At 40.8% G+C, this 17,360-nt stretch overlaps 2 protein-coding genes across 5 annotated transcripts in view; one reads left to right on the forward strand and one right to left on the reverse strand.

The window, feature by feature from the left end:
- The window catches only part of Znf774 (zinc finger protein 774), a 596,184-nt gene that overhangs the window by 528,369 nt on the left and 50,455 nt on the right, over window positions 1-17,360 (forward strand).
- The window catches only part of Zscan2 (zinc finger and SCAN domain containing 2), a 28,304-nt gene continuing 16,073 nt past the window's right edge, over window positions 5,130-17,360 (reverse strand). For 3 of the 4 annotated variants that reach the window (XM_071608586.1, XM_027920120.2, XM_071608585.1), the window contains exon 3: window positions 5,130-7,845. In XM_071608586.1, coding sequence (XP_071464687.1) covers window positions 6,416-7,845 — 1,430 coding nt within the window. In that variant the 3' untranslated portion in view covers window positions 5,130-6,415. Of the gene's footprint in view, window positions 7,846-9,983; window positions 10,103-17,360 lie in introns of those variants that run through there. The other variant, XM_071608587.1, reaches the window with a different exon arrangement.

Genomic DNA, 17,360 nt, shown 5'->3' on the forward strand with positions numbered 1-17,360 from the left:
CCCAGCTCGGAACCTCTCTTTACAAAACGTTTTCCCTTAGGGTTAAGCGCGGCTGTTATCCCTGTTGTGGGCGTAAATAAACCGAAGTCACTTGGGCGGGAGTTCCTTTGGCATGGAAATGGGATTCCAATTCCGACTTTTTTTTTTTTTTTGTCACTTGACAGTGTCCTCCTTTGGCGTGGATGCTTGCTATGGTAATGCTTCATCCCCACAATATTCCTCCTTGCCCACCATACACACATAGTCAGTCACTCTTTCTCCCTCCCTCCTTCCCTCCCTTCCTCTCTCCCACTCTCCCTTTCTCCTTCTATTGTGTGCACTGTTTAGGTTGGTCCAAGATGAATACCATTTGAGGAACCCATTTTAAAAAATTATTTTTATGTAGTTGGACACAATACCTTTATTTTATTAATTTGTTTTCATGTGGTGCTGAGAATCAAACCCAGCACCTGGCACGCTGCTAGGCGAGCCGTCTGTCGCTGAGCCACAACCCCAGCCCCTGATTCCATTTTAAGATTGGGAGCCATCTCATCACAAACTCATAAAAAGTTCCTTTCTGTTTTATTTCTATTTGGCCTGACCATACTCTGATGGTTAAACTTGTTTGGAATTCCTGCCTGTGTTCTGAACTCACCCAGGCCTGGCTCTCCTTGACCAGATAACAACCCTCCCTAAAACCTCAGCAGCTCCTCATAAATTCTGATGTTGGAACCTCAGTTTACTCCCTACCATGAAATGTTAAGCCATGTAGATCATTAACCTGCTATCTGCCTTTGTATTACGCTTGCCAGAACCCTGTTAGCTGTTAAGTTCCCAAAACACTCACTTTGTAACTTTTTGTCTTTAAAAACCTTTCTTTCCTGGGAGTTGTCACTGTTCTCTGGCCCTGGTTTCGGTTGAGACAGTTGCTGGCCAGCTCTCTTTGTGTACGCAATATAAGCTTGCTTTAATTTGGTTTAAAATTGGGGTCAGTGGTCTCTTCTTTGTGTTGTGGGTTCAACACATTGACAATTCATTTAACAACCAAATGTGTGACATCTACTTTGGACCAAGCATTGGACCAGGAGTGTGCTCTGGTGACTGGGAGAAAAAAAAAGCAAAACACTCCCTCTTAAGGAATATAATCCAGGGCAGAGTGCTCCTCTAGAATGGTGCTATGAACAACTCAAATAACTTCAATGCAGGATGCTTAGTGCAAAATACAGGCATATTCAAAGTACATGTTGCGGAGCTGGGGGTGTAGCTCAGTGGTAGAGCACTTGCTGAGCACATGTGAGGCACTAAGTTGATCCTCAACACTGCTTAAAAATAAATAAAGGTATTGGGTCCATCTACAATTAAAAAAAAAAAAGTACATGTTGGGAAAGAAATGCTGGGAAGGCCCAGAAGGGGAAAAGGTGCAGCCTCAGGAATGGGGAAAGGAAGTATCTACTTTACACATTTTAAATCCAGTGCCTTAGGCAGCATGCTTGTGCTCTACCACTGGGGATACTCCCAAATCCCTCTCACTTCCCATTTAACAGATAACAGGTCCAAAACACAGTTGAAGATAAGTGAATAGGTGAAGCTGTTTTTTTCTTCCCTCCACAGGAAGAGCAAGCAGCCTGTGGAGAAGTGAGGGACCGGCAGGTTGATAGGAGAGACTCTCCAGAGAGTCAGTGGGCATGGAGAATTTTTCCTCCTCTCTCTGATCTTATGTAGACCCTCAGGCCAGCACTTTTGACCTGCACATGCAACTAGTTTCCAAACCATTCCCTCTAGACCAGTCCAGAAGTTTCAGAGAGCTGACTCGCACCAGCTGGGTGAGGCAAAGGCCTGGCCTAGAAAAGAGCTTTGGATTTTCATCCTCCTGTCACCTGATTAGCTCTGCTTTTATGTGTTTCACCTGATCTGTGAGCCGCAAGGGACCCAGGGCAAAGTACTCATTGGTGAGAAACCCTCTTACTCCCAGCAGATTCTCCAGCAGCTGCCTCAGGCAGATGGATGGAAAATTCTGAGTTGGAACACTGATAAGATTGAGAAGCAGGGAGGGATTCAGGGGAAGGTGGGCCCTGGAGCCACAGCCTTCGCTCAGATTCGAGGCATGAGCTCAGTTGCAACAACAGTTGTTGGTGAAAAGCCAAAAAGAACCCCTCTAACTCAAAATCTTCCTTTCACCCACACAATTCTTCCACTTTCCCTAGAGTTTGGGGTCATTTTGTCAAGAGGATAAAAAAAGGAAAGACTAATTTTGTCAAAGATCTGAAAAAGTTCAGCTGAGCTCTCCATGTGAAAATCTCCAGGGCTATCTGAGAGACTGGATGCAGCAATCCCAGCACACTGGACCCCTATAGAACTTCCTGATTATGAGACAGGACCCTTCACCAACCCCATCAGAGCTAAAGGGCCAGGAAAGGTGACCACCTGTCTCATGCAAGGATAGACCATTTACAGTTGTAGATAGTACTGTTACTAATGAGGGAAAAAGACTAAAAACTGTATTTTTTTTTTTTATACCAGGGATTGAGCCCAGGGGCACTAAACCACTAAGCCATATCCCCAACCCTTTTTGTGTTTTGACACAGGGTCTCACTAGGTTGCTTAGGGCCTTGCTAAATTTCTGAGGCTGTGAGGCTGGCTTTGAACAGAGTGGTTAAGTGACAGAACCTGGGTTATTTACTTACTAAATCTCCCTTCTCTCACCTGTACAATGAGTCTACTTACCCACTTCCCAGGGTGGTTGTCAGGATTGAGATAGCATGTTAAAGACCTTGGCCCAGTGCTGGTACATAGTAACTGCTCTTTATATCTTTACTGTAAGCTATTATGACTTATTGCAAATTATAAACACAACCTAAAAGGATCTATGGGGAAAAAAATTCATCACATTATGACCTACCTCAAAAATCTCTAATAATTGAAGGTATGTAATTAGTGACAAATTAGTCTAGAACCAGGTCTGTCCAGTTCTCTATACCCCATCCACAACTCCACAAACTTCAGGGCAAGGCAGGGCAAGGCAGGAGAGAAACAAGGTATGGACTTGGAGGGAAGGTACAAATGGGCTTTTCTGGGTGCTGCTCAACTGTTTCTTTTTGGAGGGGGCGGGTAGTGGGGATTGAACCAAAGGGCGCTTAACCACTGAGCCACACACCCCAGCCTTTTTTTATATTTTATTTAGAGACAGGGTCTCACTGAGTCACTTGAGGTCTCACTAAGTTGCTGAGGCTGACTCTGAACTCGCAATCCTCCTGCCTCAGACTCCTGAGCCACTGGGATCACAGGTCTGCGCTACCATGCCCAGCTGCTCGGTTGTTTCTTTTTTTTTTTTTTTTTTAATCTTTATTGTTGGTTGTTCAAAACATTACATAGTTCTTGACATATCATATTTCACCCTTTGATTCAAGTGGGTTATGAACTCCCATTTTTACCCCGTATACAGATTGCAGCATCACATCGGTTACACATCCACTGTTTTACATATTGCTATACTAGTGTCTGTTGTATTCTGCTGCCTTTCCTATCCTCTACTATCCCCCATCCCCTCCCCTCCCATCTTCTCTCTCTACCCCATCTACTGTAATTCATTTCTCCCCCTTGTTTTTTTTCCCCCCCTCGGTTGTTTCTTGATCTGGGTGCTGGTTACACAAGTATGTGTGATTTACAAAAATTCAAATTGTTGACGCTTTTGTGCACTTTTCAACTATATTTCAGTAAAAAGTTGAAAATAAAAGGAACCATCTCAGGATATAGTTATATGAATACACTGGATTAAGGAGTAAGAATAATATAAATTGTCTTAAGTTTCAATGATTATCCAAATAGAAACAAAACATCCAAATGGTGAACCACAGACTCAGCTACAATAATGAAAGTGTATAGTCAGGTACTGTGGTGCACACCTGTAATTCCAGCAACTTGGGAAGCTGAAGAAGGTGGATTACATGTTTAAGGCCAATACCTTAGCAAGACCCTGTCTCAAAAAATAAAAAGGGCTGGATATGTAGCTCAGTGGTAGAGCACCCCTGGGTCCACTACAGGGGATTGAACCCCTGGGTTCAATCCCCTGTAGTGGAAAAAAAAAATTAAGTGTGGTTTCACTAGCTTTTGATTATCTGTGACATTTCAAAAATATAAGTCATTTCATTAGTATACTTGTTGGTTTTTATAAGTCTTTAGCTGTGTAACTTACGTGGATATAAGTCTTTAGCTGTGTAACTTAAGTGGGTAAATACTGAGAAGACACTAAGGTTAAAATCAACATATTTATCATATTACCAAAGGAAAATGTAGGGGAGAGCTCCATCTGTCTCTTGCATACATATATAAGGGATATATATACACACATATATTTATATATATATATGTGTGTATATATGTGTGTGTGTGTGTGTGTACACACACACACACACATACACACACACACTCCTTTCACCCAGTGATTGAAATAGCTCCATGAAGAGAACCAATTGGTGAATATTTACTGAGTTTCCATTGCATGCATTGAGCTGGTGCTAAAGATAAGAGCTTGGATCTTCAGGATGGGTATGGACATAAGAAACAGAAGAGGAGGAGTGGGGGAAAGTTTCCTTAATAATCAAGCTATAGAACTTAAATCTCAGCTGGGAACCATCCTATCTGTTCTCTCTTACTAGCAAGACAGCTCTTGCATTTTCACAGAAGGATGAGAATCCTTGTCTGATTGGACAAGTCTTGGGACTTTTTTATTCACAATCTTTCCCCAGTACCTTGCTCAGTGAGTCCTCAATGAATATTTGCCAAAAAAGTGAAGGAATGGAATTAGCAATTGGCATTTCATAGCCTACTTGGTTTAGTTTGACCCTCATCACTGACTAGAACTTCTATCATGTGTCTAATTCTACTAGCTCTGGATAGAGATGATTCCCAATGGTCTCCTCAGGATGCCATGTGACTCCTCAGCCAAAGCCATGGCATCAAATCTTGTCGACAGACTGTACTTTGCAAAGAGCAGTGGGAAGGGTATAGGTTCACCCAGAGGTGTGCTCTTTGAAGTGACTCAGTTCCTGAAGGTTCTGGGGTAGGAGGCTGGTGGGGTGAGGAAGTGAGGTGTATGTTTGTTAATAGTCAAGTGCAGGTTTTAAAACACACATTAAAAGGCAGACCCAGGAAAAGAATGGGACTCTACTTTATTAGGCAATATTGAGTATCCATCCTATAAGAAAAAGGTCTCTTCTGAGCACAGAAACTGCCACCTCCATATATAGGAGGTGGCAGTTTCACATTTCCCAAAGATGCCTTATATATTTTCTCCTCTTTCCTTGTAACAAACCCTCTCATCTGCTGTCATTCTCATCTTCACTGTTTCAAGGCTCAGAATTCCAAGAACAAAGCCACGATGGCAACCAAGATCAAGTATGTAACTGCAGGGCAAACTCCTGGTTCCAACCCAAATCTCTCCAGGGGATTTTGATATCCTCAAAATAAACACTTCCTTAAAAATATGTTCTTAGATTACAAAAGCTATCAGACGGAATTCTAGATCTGCATATATAGAAAATTTAAGAACAGGGATAAAACAAGTGCATAGAAAACTGAAAAATAATTATGCAGCGTGCAGGACTTTTCCCCTTGATGGTACAAAAACTGCTACCCACCATGGATGGACAGCTGGGGGTCGAAGGCTTCACACTCCAAACCCAAACCCCATGAGAACAAGTGTGCTCCCCTGGCAGCTGAGTCACCATAGGACAGCAAGCAGAGACAAAAGCAAGCACACAAATCTCAGTTTATACCTTTCCTGGCAGACCCCAGTCCCTCTTATAATGGAAGAGACATTGGGACACAGGTTCCAGGCCATACTTCCTCAAGCTAGTCTGCTCCCGACACTTTCTGGAAACAGAAAATAGTTTTACCTTCATGTAGATGATTCAAAACTGGAGAAGTCCCATCATATTGACCTGAAATCAAGACACTACATGGGCAGGGGCCCTGGGACGCTAGCAGCTTGGCGTAAAGGCACCTTAGCCCAACAAAGTGGCAACAAAAACAACCAGAACCACACATACAGATTTCCAGTATTTCTCTGAGGACTCAGATAGCCTGGAGGCCACATGAGTTCCACATGGAGAAACATTTCCCCATTTTACTGAAGAGGAAACTGAGGCACAGAGGAATCAGGAGACAGTCAATCAAATAATGAAATGTAACAGATAAAGACCCAGCTTTCTGGACCTTCCATTCCTATGCTCTGTTCTTGAACCAACAGGGGCTTGACTCCAACCAACTAAGATGACAGTGTCCTAGATGTGAGGGTGAGCAGGGGTAAAAGATTTTGGCAAAAAATTCCAAAGAAAGTTCAAGGAAAAATGGCTCTTTTAGAGGGAAATCACTATTTGGGGCACTGACAATTCCCTTTCCCAGGCCAGTCTCTGCCTCACTTTCCCTCTCTGCCACTTCAATAAAGTTTCTCTTTCATGTGAGTTCTCTGGTGTGTAATAAAATTGGAGCTATTGCTGAAGCCTTTGCCGCACTCAGGGCATTTATAGGGCTTCTCCCCTGTATGGATTCGCTGGTGTATGATGAGAACTGAATTCCAGCTAAAACCTTTCCCACACTCAGGACACCTGTAGGGCTTGTCTCCCAAATGGGCTCTCTGGTGCATGACCAGGATGGAGCCCCGGCTGAAGCTCTTGCCACACATGAGGCATTTATAGGGCTTCTCCCCCGTGTGGGTCCGCTGATGCACCACCAGTTGGGAGCGCTGGCTGAAGCACTTCCCACACTCGCCACATTTATAGGGCTTCTCTCCTGTGTGGATCCTCTGGTGTTTGATGAGGTTGGAGCTCCAGCTGAAGCTCTCACCGCATGTCAGACATTCGTAGGGTTTCTCCCCCGTGTGCATGCCCTGGTGCGCGATCAGACTTGAGCTCTGGCTGAAGCTCTTCCCACACACCCCACACTTATAGGGCTTCTCCACCATATGGGTTCTCCGGTGTGTGGCCAGATTGGAGCTGCGGCTAAAGCTTTTACCGCACTCGCTGCACTGATAGGGTTTTTCTCCGGTGTGAGTTCTCCTGTGCGTAATGAGAGCTGAGCTCTGGCTAAACCTCTGCCCGCAGTCGGTGCATTTGTATGGTTTCTCTCCTGTGTGGATTCTCTGGTGTCTGATCAGGTTGGAGTTGTAACTGAAGCTTTCACCACACTCTTTGCACTCATAGGGTTTTTCTCCAGTGTGGATTCCCTGATGCGTGTTGAGGCTGGACCGGTTGCCAAAGCTCTTTCCGCACTCGGGGCAAGAGTACGGCTTCTCTCCAGTGTGAGTGCGCTGATGGGCAATAAGATTGGGGCTCCTGCTGAAACTCTTGCCACACTCGGCACACTGAAAGGGTTTCTCTCCTGTGTGGATCCTCTGGTGGGTTATGAGATTTGCACTCCGGCTAAAGCTCTTCCCGCAATCCCTGCATTTGTAGGGTTTCTCTCCAGTGTGAGTTGTTTGGTGTCGACTAAAGTTTGAGCCATCACTAAAGCTCTTTCCACATTCGTCACATTTGTAGTGTTTTTCTCCTGTGTGGGTCCTTACATGGGTAATTAGATGAGATTTCCGGCTGAAGGTTTTCCCACACTCAGGGCATTCATAGGGCTTCTCGCCCAGGTAGGTGCCTTGAAGGCCAATGAGCTGGCCAACTTCCTTGCCCTTGGATGGCATCTGCCTGCGGTCCTTACCCTGAGGCCTCCCGGAGCCACAGTCTCTCTCAAAGTCACTCTCCCCATCAGACTGCTGACCACCTTCCCCTTCGGGCATTTCCAAGAACATCTCATGTGATTCCACCTCCTCAAACACATCTTGATTAGAATTCTCCCCGTTTTCACTCTGTATCTCAAAATCTGAAACAAAAAACACAATGGCCACTCAATTCCCTATCATGACGAGAAAAGGAAACCAAAGGGAACTTTAAAAATATTACATTTCTAGTGAAAATAAAGAAGCTAGAAAATCCTCAAAACTCCTGAAGCCAGGTTTAGGGATGGGGATGTATCTTAGCGGAAGAGCATATGCTTAGCATTTGTAAGGCCCTGAGTTAAATACCCAGCACCCAAAAAAATCAATCAATCAATCCAGGCTTATTTAGTTGCCAGGCTTCCTATATTTGTGGTAATCATCCAGATTTCCAAAGTCTTAAAAGATTTGGGTTTCATATGTCTACCTGTTTCTCCACTTGAAAATGAGGTCAGGAAGGTATTTGAAAATCCTAACTGAAGGACAGCAATAAAAAACACAATGATTCCCAACTCTCACCATGGTGCCTGATGCTTAGTAGGTGTTCAATTAAAGTTGACAAAAGGATGAATGTTTTTTATTGGTATCACAGAAAGATCCCTATAGCGTTTCCTTTCCAAAAGAGCTTATATAATAATCTCTTGCATTAAAATATGTCTGGTGTTTACAATCTTTTTAACATTTAATTTAGACAAACAAGATGACAGAGCCCCTGCAACAAGGATCCTATGTGTCTATACATAAATGTCTGAAAACAAGTGGGAACTTAAATTTGTCTACAATGGAAGCCAGTAGAAAGAACTTTAATTGGTAATACAAAATACCTTGAACCTGTCAACCCTCTACTGCCCAATGTGTGGCAAACATTTTAATGAAAGAAGTAATTAGGGAGGATTGCTGGATAAATATAGTCCCTTCCTTAGATAAAAGACTCTAAAATCCACCCAAGGATGAAGCTAGATCAGCAGACATCCATGAGATTGGATCACTCTGTTCTGACCCCCAGATGAACTGTTTACTGGACTGTATGTTGATTTAATGGCCCTGGATGATACTGATGTACACCAAAGGAAGTATCATTAGAAATAATGTTGCTAGGAAGTTGTTGATGACATTGCTTACATCACACAATGTCTTCTTGAAGAGCACGAAGAGGAAGATTTCCTCTTGACCTCAATACCAAAAAGAGCTATCCTGAATGATTGATCTGGGTTTTCCTGATGGCAGTGGTTGTAGATTTCTTTTTGTCTTGCCTGCTTGGAAGCTCAGAGCCAAAAGCTCAGAGCAAGAATAGTGGGTTAATTTTTAGCAGGGTGTCGTGATACTTTCCTGTAATCCCAATGACTCAGGAGGCTGATTATTCCTAAACCCCAACATCAGACTTTCTAAGAATGTAGGGAAGACAATTACTAAAATAATTTCATAATGACATTTCCATTTATAAAACTAACATAACAGTTAATTTAGGATTAGATATTCAATTCAGTGATTATATGTGTAAATTTCCACATACTTAGTGGCATCCCTTTCTGAGGGAGAACCTGGGTTCCAGTCATGCCTTTAATCAAGATAAGATCCTATTTAAAAGCCAGGCACAGTGGCCCTGCTTACAACCCCAGCTACTCAGGAGGTTGAGGCAAAAGTATAGCAAGTGCCAGCCCAGCCTGGGCAACTTAGTAAGACTCTGTCTCAAAATAAAAAACAAAAAGGGATAGGGGCCAGGCACAGTGGTGTACACCTGTAAATCCAGCAGCTCAGGAGGCTGAGGCAGGAGGATTGCGTGTTCAAAGCCAGTCTCAGCAACTTAGAGAGGCCCTCAGCAACTTAGTGACACCCTATCTCTAAATAAAACTACAAAAAAGGGCTGGAGATGTGGCTCAGTGGTTGAGTGCCTGTGGGTTCAATCACTGGTATCAAAAGAAAAAAAAAGGGATAGGGATGTAGCCTGATGGTATGCTTTTCTGATGCTTTAAAATCAGAATTGGTTTTAGTATGAACTCAAGAAGCAACAGGGAAAACAAGTAAAAATTCAAACTTAATTTTCAATGAAATTAAAAGGAAGATATAATTTGAAGAGACCAAAATACATGTCAAGGCTTCTAAAAATAGCAGACTGGGTAGAAGCACTGAGAAAAGAAGTGTAGAGAACAAGCATGGAAGGGAGTGGGTGAGAGGTGCTCAGGAGCAGATCTCAGAAAGTTCAGGCAGAAAATCACTTCCTGAAGGTTTGGGACTCACCCTCCAGTGCAACAGTGCATTTGGAAACTGGGGTAACCAGAGCTGGCTTCTTTGGTTCAGAGAAGCAAAGGAGATGAGGCTACAATCAGAATCACACAGATGGGCCGTGTATGCAGGAAGTTGTTTCTGTAAAGCAGAGAAGGAGAGAGCCTTTGACTTGCAACATTAATCAGGGAACTTATTATTATTGAGAAAAGTGATCATTTCCAACCAAAATAGGTAAATGAAGCAACTGCCTCTGTAGAACTAAAGAACTTGAAGAAGAGATGGTGAGATGACAGAAAGAGATTTCATGAAATGTGAAGGACTTGGGAAAGAAGGGAAATATCATCCAGAGAAATAAAGACAAGATAGGAACACAGGAAACTAAGTATCTTGAAAAGCACAGAAAAGAGGAACAAAATGAGAAAAGCAATTAAATGAATGGAAACAAAGAAAGAGTTGAAACGGTTAAAGAGAACGATAAAACAGAAGTTAGCCAATAGGAAAATCAATAAACTTACTGGAGTTCTCAAAGAAGAAAACTACAACAAAGGAACAGAATAAATTCTTTTGTTTTTCTCTTGATGCTGGGGATCAAACCCAAGGCAAGCACTCTGCCACTGAGCTACATCCCCAGTCCCTAGAAATTATATCTTTAAGAATTTGTTCTTGGGGCTGGGAATTATTTCAGTGGTAGAGTACATACCTAGTATCTATGAAGCCCTGGGTTCCAATCCCCAACAAATGAGAAAAAAGAGAAGAAAAGAAATGACATGAATTAAAATTGGGAGTGGGGGTCATAAGGTAGGATATAGTATGTTTATTGTCACAAGAAAAGGTACTCATCTATAATAAGGATAACATTTAAAACTGATAAATCATGTAACTGAATTTTGTTTATTTAGTTTTTTTAAGTGGTGTTGAGAATGTAATTGAATTTTAAATGTACAAAAATAAATATTAAGAAGGAAAGATTATTAACTGAAGTCAGAGGGAGAGGGAGGAGAAAAACTATCTCTGTCAGATGTTAAAACATGAAATGATGGGCTGGGGCTGGGGCTCAGGGGTAGAGAGCTTGCCTAGCATGTGTGAGGCCCTGGGTTCAATTCTCAGCACCACATATAAACAAATAAATAAATAAAGGTCCATATAAACACCACATATAAACAAATAAATAAATATTAAAAAAAACATGAAATGCAATTAAAACATTAATAGGGACTAGGGATTAGCTCAGTGGCAGTGCACTTTCCTAGCATGTGTGAAGCCTTGTGTTCAATCTCCAGCACCGCAAAAAAAAAAAAAGAAAAAAAAAAAACTGAACATAAACACCATAAATAGATTCAACTAACATATGAATATTGAATTTTATATCAGTGACACATAAATGCAGACCACGAACAGAAAAAGTTATTGATATAATGACTAGGGGAATTTAGCATATTTGGTCTGTCAAATCCATGTAAAGACCCAACATTCAACAAATAATCTAGGAGTGGGGGCAGTGTAGCTCAGAAGTAGAACATGTGTTTAGCATATGCAAGGTCCTGCATTTAATCCGCAGCACAAATAAATAAAGCAATCAAGCTAGATAGGCCAAATGGGAAAATTCGAGTTGGACCTATATTAGGACAAATTTCAAATGAATCAAAAATTTAAATGTAAAAGAAAGAAATGACAGAGCTGGGCACAGCATAATATGATGTATACACAATCCTAGCAACTTGGGAGGCTGAGATAAGGAGGAATGCAAGTTTCAGGCCAGACTGAACAACTTAATGAGACCCTGTATCAAAATTTAAAAAAATAATAAAGGCCAGGGATGAAACTTTAGTGTTAAAGTGTCCCTGGGTTCAATCCCCAGTATTGCCAATAAATAAATAACAGAATCAAGCTATTAAATAAAAATTTCTTTGAAATCACTTCAAATATGATAAATTGTGGAGTTATCTTCTATCATCTTCTGAGCAGAATCCTGCCCCAATTAACTCCTCACTAAAAGCCTATCCTATTATTTTTTTACATAGACAAAGCATCAAGATGGTTAGAGTTGGGGCTGGGTTTGTGGTTCAGTGGTAGAGCGCTCACGTAGCATGTGCAAGGCCCTGGGATCGATCCTCAACACCACATAAAAATAAATAAAATAAAGGTATTTACAACTAACTAACTAAATATATATATATAAAGATGGTTAGAGCATGTACTCCAGGGAAAACCAAAGGAAAGTTGGGCAAAGTTTAGAAGTTGCCTCTGGTAACAGAGACACAGGAGTTCTTCTAAGGACAAAAAAGAGCAGCCTTCTGATGTTCTTCAAATGGGAAAAAGTCACAGAGCTGGGAAGGATGAGGAAACGCTGGCTCCTTCCAAACGCCTACTCAGGAAGGCCAGGCAACTATGAATTTCAAGTGAACAGGACAAAGTAGAGCACATTAAAGTGCATTCGGTTCCCTCCTTTCTTAGTAGCCAATTATTAGGAAAATGAAAACTCAAAAACTGGTTTGGGTCAGAGATAAGGGCTGGAGATATAGGTCAGTTGGTAGAGTGTTTGCCTCCCATGCACAAGGCAATCCCCAGCACCACACACACACACACACACACACACAAAAGGAAATCATTTTTAGCTGGGTGCAGTGGCACATGCCTATAATCCCAATGGCTCGGGAGGCTGAGACAGGAGGATCGCAGGTTCAAAGCCAGCCTCAGCAAAAATGAGACACTAAGCACTCAGTGAGACCTTGTCTCTATTTTGTAATAAAATACAAAATAGGGCTGGGGATGTTGCTCAGTGGTAGAGTGTTCTTGAGTTCAATACCCAGTACCAAAAAATAAATAAAATAAACCCAGAGATAAGTATTTTCACCAACGTGTTAAGAGTGGAGATGGAATGAGATGGTAGGAGTTAGGAATCTTTTTTTTTTAAGGAACTTTACTGATAAAAATAGTGTTATCCCAAGGTACAAACAGGAAGAGCATATTTTATAAAGAGATGAGACTAGATATAGGGAGGCAGGCTTGTTTGGGAGGCCCATATTTCCAGTAGAGAAAACCTACTAAGGAAATGGAAAGGAAAAGGTTTCATTTTCTAAATGTTACTGACCTCCCCCCAAACTACTGAAGTGGATAGGAAGTCAGCTTATCTATCCAGAGACTTTAAATAAGGGCTTTGGACTGTCCTGTGCAGTTTGAAAGTTGATGAACCTCACAAAATATACATTCTACTACACAAAATACAGATATATCACGTTATCTGATTTCAGAGAGTGTATTAAAAGGAAATAAAATGGGGTAATGTGAAAAGCAAACAATTGGAGGCATCCTTGGAGATAACATTTGGCCAAGATTGGAATGCCATTCTAACTGATCTTACTAGTTATCCACACAATATTGATCCATTTTTTTATTCTTATGCTTAATTGTAAACACAATTAACAAACTTGTTCTTGGATATAACAATTTCTTGCTCAATAACACAATGAAGCATATATATACTCGTCAATGACTAAATTTAGGTTGCAGAAAGCATAAACAGATTAACAAAAGTCTGTTCCTGAGACAGACTAAAAAATATAGATGGTTTTCCCCTGTGCATGGCTGGTAAAATGGTACAACATACTGTGTGGAAAACAGGATGGGAGTTCCTAAAAAAATTAAAAATAGAATTACCATATGATCCAGCAAATCTACTTCTGGGTGTATACCAAAAGAACCAAAAGCCAAGCCTGGAACAGATAATTGTGTATCTGTGTGTTCATGTATTATTCATGACAGTCAAAGGTGGAAACAACCCAAATATCCATCAGCAGTTAAACAAACAAAATATGGTATATATAGTGAATATTATTCATCTTTGAAAAGGAATGAATTTCTGACTCATGCTTTAATGTTGATGAATCTTGAGGACATTATGCTAGGTGAAATAAGCCACACACAAAAAAACTCTTCTTATATGAGGTACCCAGAGTCATCAAAATCATAATATAAGCTAGGTGTGAAGGCCCACTACAGTCCCAGCTACTCAGGAGGCTAAGGCAGGAGGATTGTTTGAGCTCAGGAATCTAGGGTCAGCCTGGGTAATATAGCAAGATCCCAATTCTTTAAAAAAAAAAATCATAGAGACAGAAAATAGAACAGTGGTTGCCAAGGGCTAGAGAGAGGGAAGAACAGAGAGTTACTGTTTAGAGGGTATAGAGTTTCAGTTTGAGAAGAGGAAACAGTTCTGGAGATGGATGCTTTAACGATGTGAACTGAGGGTACTTAATATCACTCAATTGGCTACCTAAAAATGACGAATGTTATGCTATATATATTTTATCACAATACACAAAGAATATATAATTCCAACATACAATTTTATGTACTCTATCAAATTTAAAATATGTCACTGCCTACTAGAAAAATTCTGAAAAAAAATTTTTTTCTTGTGCTGGGAATAAAATCCAGTCTTGCTTTACTACTAACTTAAACCCCCAGCCCATGAAATTAATTTTTAAAGATTGTGTAAAGTTCACAAGGGCAGTGAATTCTTAGAAAAACTCAAATTTAATAGTCTAATAAGCAAAAGAATAGTATCTTGCTTAAATGGGTATTTCCCCAATATAAGGTTGAACACCTTTTCATATGTTTATAATCTAAATTTCTTCATTCTAAAATTGACTGTTAACATCTTTTATCCTATTGGATTGACCTATAAATTTACAGGTCTTGTAGATCAAGAATTTTTTTTTTCTTTCAAGTAGAAAAAACTGAACCCAAGAACATTCTACCATCACATCACCTTTTTTATTTTGAGACAGGATCTCATTAATTTGCTAAGACTTGGAATACTCCTGCTTCGGTATTCTCAGGTGCTGGGATTATAGATATGCACCACTGTGCCTGGCCCCCATGGTATCTTTCTTATATAAAGGATTTTTCTTCTGTGTCATGAGTCAAATCTAGTTTTGATGATTTCTGTAATTCTTATAAAGTCCTTTCCAACCCAAGATTACAAAAATATTTTCCTATATATCATTTTAGATTTTGTATAGTATAGCTATAATCTACTTGAATTTATTTTTGTGTAACTTGTGAAGCAGAGTCTATTTCTGTTTAAGTTGCTATGTGCAGACTCAATTTTTGTTTTTTCAAAAATATAAGACCACTGTTCAAAAAGCATTCACTAAACAGTTCTTGAATTGCGCTCTTATCAATTAGTACACAAAAATTGCAATTGTAGCACGGTCTAAATCAATAGCTTTTGTACTTTCCCACCCCTCACACACACTCTGTATTCAAGAGCACATCACATTTCTTTTCTTTTCTTTTTTTAAAATACTTTTTAGTTGTAAGTGGATCTTTTCTTTTATTTATTTATTTATATGCGGTGCTGAGGATCTAACCCAGGGCCTCACACATGCCAGGCAAGTGCTCCACCACTGAGCCATAACTCCAGCCCCAGGACACATCACATTTCTACGGCTGTTCACAGAGCTCTGTGTACTTTCTGCCATGCCACAGACCTCCTTTTTCTGACCCACGATAGAAAGCATACCAGAATGAGCATAAGAGAAACTTATGTCAGTAGCGGGATAAACTTGAATTTGCTGGACAGTCTCTTCTAATCCCCACTCTTACTTTCTAAGGTTTCAAGGTTTTATTTACCCTTGGTCAAATAAGGTTCAAAAATATTAAATGAAATATTCCAGAATTAGGTCATTCATAAGTTTTAAATAACTTTTACTACAGTATATTGCTATAATTGTTTTATTTTAGTCACTGTGGTCAAACTCTTGCCATACTTAAAATTTATCATAGCTGTGTACATATTTATAAGAAACAAAACAGTATATATAACATTTGGTACTATCTGTAACTTCAGAAAACCACTAAGGGTCGTGGAATGAGTCCCACGTGGATAAAGGGAGACTACTGTAATCTATAACAATGAAATAAACTGGTCACAAACTTTGATGCTTTAGTGTATGTTTGGCTCAAAATCCTTCCAAAGTCCTTCCTGCCAGATTGTGACATACACGATGGCTGGAACCACTGATTTAAAATACAGAAGTGATTCTGACTCAAAGTAGGCCCAAAGTAGGTTCCATTCTGACTTGAGCTCTCCCCTAACCTGGAAACCCTGGCAGAAACCTGCCTGAGAGACTTGGAGCAGTGTTCCAACTAAACTCTGGTTGCCTGAAAAACTAACCACTGATAAAAACAGCAGTGAACTCTGTTGTGTGTAAATGAATGACTGACAAACATTTTACTGTTACAAGGTTAACTTTCCCTAAGAGTTCTGGATGGTTTACATTTCAAAACTTTAAGTGAATTAAAATTTTGTTTGGGGCTGGGGATGTGGCTCAAGCGGTAGCGCGCTCGCCTGGCATGCATGTGGCCCTGGTTCGATCCTCAGCACCACATACAAAGATGTTGTGTCCGCCAAAAACTAATAAATATTAAATTCTCTCTTTCTCTCTCTCTAAAAAAAAAAAAATTAAAATTTTGTTTTGAAGGTAAGAACTGTACTTTAAAAAAACAGATACCAAGATGGCAGGACAGAAAGAGGCAGCATTCTGTGTTGCTCCATGATCTGGGACTCAAGTAGTGAGAATACTACTTCTCTGTCAGTGATAGTCTTGCTCCCACACAGGAATCATGACAACCATGCCCTTCCAGGGCTCCAGGCCACAGCAACAGAGTAGATCACTTAACTACTTGCCCACACTGGACTACGGGGTACCTGAGTGGGCACCATCTACACCCCTATAGAACTTTTGGCCACGTACCGGAGCAGAAATCACCGAAGCCACTTACATGCAGGACACCTAGCAGCTTCCCACATGCAGGAACTCCGGCCTCCACTCCCGTGTGGACCCCATCTACCAACATGGGGCTCCCCCGTCACTGCCATCTTGGAACTCAGCAGCAGTGGAGATACTCCATACAGTAGCCTGACTGCACCCAGGGACTTCACACAGGCTCTTAAGTCAGCCACAGCCACAAATTGCATGCCACAAAGCTCTCTGAACTCATCGTCCAAGCCATCACTCGGCTTCCCGCACACGATCCAACAGCCCACCGCTGAAAGCAAATTAAAGGATGATATAAGAGAGCAAATATAGTCAGCAAGACCATTTTGACAAAGAGCTACATAAACAAATACAGGAAGCAAAAGATTACTTCAATAAAAAAAGTAAACAAACAGAAACCCTTGAACTGAAAGAAACAATAAATCAAATTAAAAGTTCAATTGAAAGCATCACCAACAGATTAGACCACTTGGAAGACAGGACCTCAGACAATGAAGACAAAATATATAATCTTGAAAAGAATGTAGACAACATAGTGAAAATGGTAAGAAACCATGAGCAGAATATTCAAGAAATATGGGACAGCATAAAAAGACCACATTTAAGAGTTATTG

The sequence above is a fragment of the Marmota flaviventris genome, chromosome 2, assembly GCF_047511675.1.
Source record: "Marmota flaviventris isolate mMarFla1 chromosome 2, mMarFla1.hap1, whole genome shotgun sequence".
NCBI classification, from domain to species: domain Eukaryota; kingdom Metazoa; phylum Chordata; class Mammalia; order Rodentia; family Sciuridae; genus Marmota; species Marmota flaviventris.